This window comes from Penicillium cataractarum (assembly GCF_028827025.1).
Source record: "Penicillium cataractarum strain IBT 29864 chromosome Unknown utg000009l, whole genome shotgun sequence".
NCBI classification, from domain to species: domain Eukaryota; kingdom Fungi; phylum Ascomycota; class Eurotiomycetes; order Eurotiales; family Aspergillaceae; genus Penicillium; species Penicillium cataractarum.
The window spans coordinates 155,165-158,014 of record NW_026622745.1 but is presented as its reverse complement, the minus strand read 5'-3'; the positions used below and the strand labels follow the sequence as shown (position 1 = coordinate 158,014).

At 45.1% G+C, this 2,850-nt stretch overlaps 1 protein-coding gene across 1 annotated transcript; it reads left to right on the top strand.

Moving 5' to 3' along the window:
• Positions 1-1,698: 1,698 nt before the first annotated feature.
• N7496_010747 (uncharacterized protein) lies at positions 1,699-1,952 on the top strand (the record flags this gene model as incomplete). Its single annotated transcript, XM_056703660.1, is given in 3 exon segments — positions 1,699-1,790; positions 1,803-1,841; positions 1,886-1,952. 3 exon segments carry the CDS (start codon positions 1,699-1,701, stop codon positions 1,950-1,952), a joined length of 198 nt encoding a protein of 65 aa, XP_056549620.1.
• Between the last annotated feature and the right edge of the window lie 898 nt (positions 1,953-2,850).

Below are 2,850 nucleotides of genomic sequence, written 5' to 3'. Positions count from 1 at the left end.
CCTATTTTAATACACGTGCGGTCAGACATACTTCAATAGTTCGATCAGGCTGCAATTTTCGCAAAAGGTACAGTAAAACATTTGAATTTTCCGAGGCCTGCCACTTGGAGACACGGGAGATACAGGACATAGAAAGAAATCCACCGATCATATATATCCACGGCCACCGGATGAACTCAGTTAAAAGACAAAACGGCAACTCACGCGACAAAGTGGCCCCGATAGGTGAATGCTTTCATTTCTAGCAACCCACTGTAGAACTTGAAAAGCTCGAGTTCGAAAGGATCGTGGTCGGTACTGTTAGCGCAACTGAGACTCGGGAGGATATGGCGTCAAATGGCGTCGGCAGGGGATTTTTGCTTAGCATCGGGGTCCATAACTGCCGCCAGCAGTGTATAAGCTACCCTTTTGTAGCGCTTTGTCGACCTTGCAACTTGCTTCATCTCCTCCGTCATTATAAAAGTAGAGTAGACCATTTCGATACACTTCTACCCACGCGGAATATCCGGAAGAGATACAGAGATTGACTTTGACTGTATCGGACTCGGATTTGGTGTCGTTCCGCGCTGTAATCAGATCTGGGATCCGTTAGTACTAGCTCTTCATCCAGAATGGGCATCTTACTAGAGCAAGAAGTGCCATTCAGAGGGGCAAATAGCTCTAAGATCCCAGTACAGTCGAAGATCTCCGTAGAATACACGAAGCATCGGTCCTCATAGTCCATTATCTAAAGCGTCCCGGCAAGAACCACTGAGATGGGGGTGAAAAATGCTAGTAAAAGGTGCATTTCTAATTCACTCTAAGAGCTAGAATACCTGTCCAGTAGGAAAAAGGATTGTATCTTGCTGGCTGTCGCGTATGTGCATTTATAGTTTCAGTTCGGCAGCCTAGAAGAGATAATTATTCAGAATCCATCCAACTCGACAAACATTTCTGGCGCCATCGAAATTCTGACTTATTCTAGACACCGTACATATATACGAGGAAGAAAATGGCAGGTGGCAACAAGTTGATGCTAAAAGGGATTCAGGATAGTAGTATTGAAGGTTATGGCAGAGGCCTTCTACAGACCTATCTTCGCCAAAAGGGCCACGTCTTTCCGCGGTAAGCGCAAGCTCCTATCTATTCTAATCTTCTATACTAATTTATATAGAGATCGAGTATTCTCTATCTATCGAGATGAACGCCCTAATGCGCGTCGCCGTCGGACGCTCGATCTTCAGCGCCAGCGGCAAGCGTATCACTCGCCTGGTCCGAATCATGTATAGCATATAGATGGTTATATGAAACTGTCGCTTTATGGTATCGAGATCTACGCTACAATTAACGGATATTCAAGATACATTCTCTGGGTCTACATTGGTATTTCTACCAGGACTGCAATTAGCGCTTATAAGCAATATGTTGATACAGTATCAACTTTTGGATATCTACCACAGATCCTTCGTACTAACCTTAGCGGCGAGACAATCTATCTTAGTGACGCCCATTGGGCACTTCGCCGTGTGGCTAATCCAGATATCCCACATGCAGATTACTATTCGTATGGCAAGAGTACTAAGAATACTCGTATTAAGGCCTGGTGGGCGTAGCTCTCACGATCAAGCGTCTTTATATGGCGTATAAGTAGTAAATCCTTATAATACTAAGGTGAAATTCTTTCTGATCTATCTTAGAATTACTTTGGAGCCCTTCGAGATGAGGGTCTCTTCTCAATCACAAGCCTTCCTGACCAGGTTGCTCTTCTTGCGATTTTCATGCCTATATTACGATCAACTATCAATTCATATGTAGGCACATAGAACCGTCATCGAATTCGCAAGCAACCAAAGCGCCCATAGGTAGTAGCAGGAAAGCCAATTATCCTATATAACGATTCAACTAGGCAAGACCTAAAGCAATTAGCAGATCCTACACTTCTTGAGACCTTACGCCAGGATACAGCCGATTAGAATACAGATAAGTATCTTCCATCAGATACCCTAGTATAGTATATGCACCAGCTAGAAGATATGGGGTTTAACCCATTAAATCCTCCGCCGAGGGACGATTCAGCCTAGCCATACAAATCAATATATCTTAAGCTCAGGCAGCGGGCAATCTTACATACACAATCAAGCAATTCACCAATCCTTCAAATCTACGAGCGGCTAACACAGGGAAATTGGGAGAATTGGCAAGAAAGGCGATACTAATCGTGAGATTTATATATAGTATACAGTTCAGTATGATTCGTATATAATTGCATAGAAAATTGTGTGTGAGTGAAACTAGAAGAACAGCCGAAATCGAGATTCTGCCGGATCAAAATTCGCTGACTAAGGGTTATGGCGGAGTCCACTACGGCGGACTAAACAAGGGGTCACAGACTTTTGAGGCGCCACTATACGACTTCGGTTAATTACCGGGACATTTCTCACCGTTGCGACCAGCGTAGCGGAGGCCGACGCTCACATTACCACCGCATAACACCGTTTCTGGAGACGGGCCGTGAATATATAGACGGACATTCACACCCTTCCAGAAACCCACCCGCTCCGCAGGAGTACAGACTGCATAAAGAAGTTCAGGAGATACCACCGTTCGCCGCTGTACCAGGTGTCGGACGCGCTGAAAAATATTGAGATAGAAACTCTAGAAACCCTCAATCCGTTCGTGTTAGCACCGTAGGAGACTCGCATACAGAGCGATGTTGAAGCAATGCCGTACTCGCACACCGTACCGGGCGGATCATTACAAGTTACGGTCGGCAGTACAGCACGAAACGGCCTCGTAGGTTTTAGGGTAGCGATCAAGAAACAGCCACCTCGATATCGGAAGCTAAAACTAAAGACCTTTTCCACGACACTA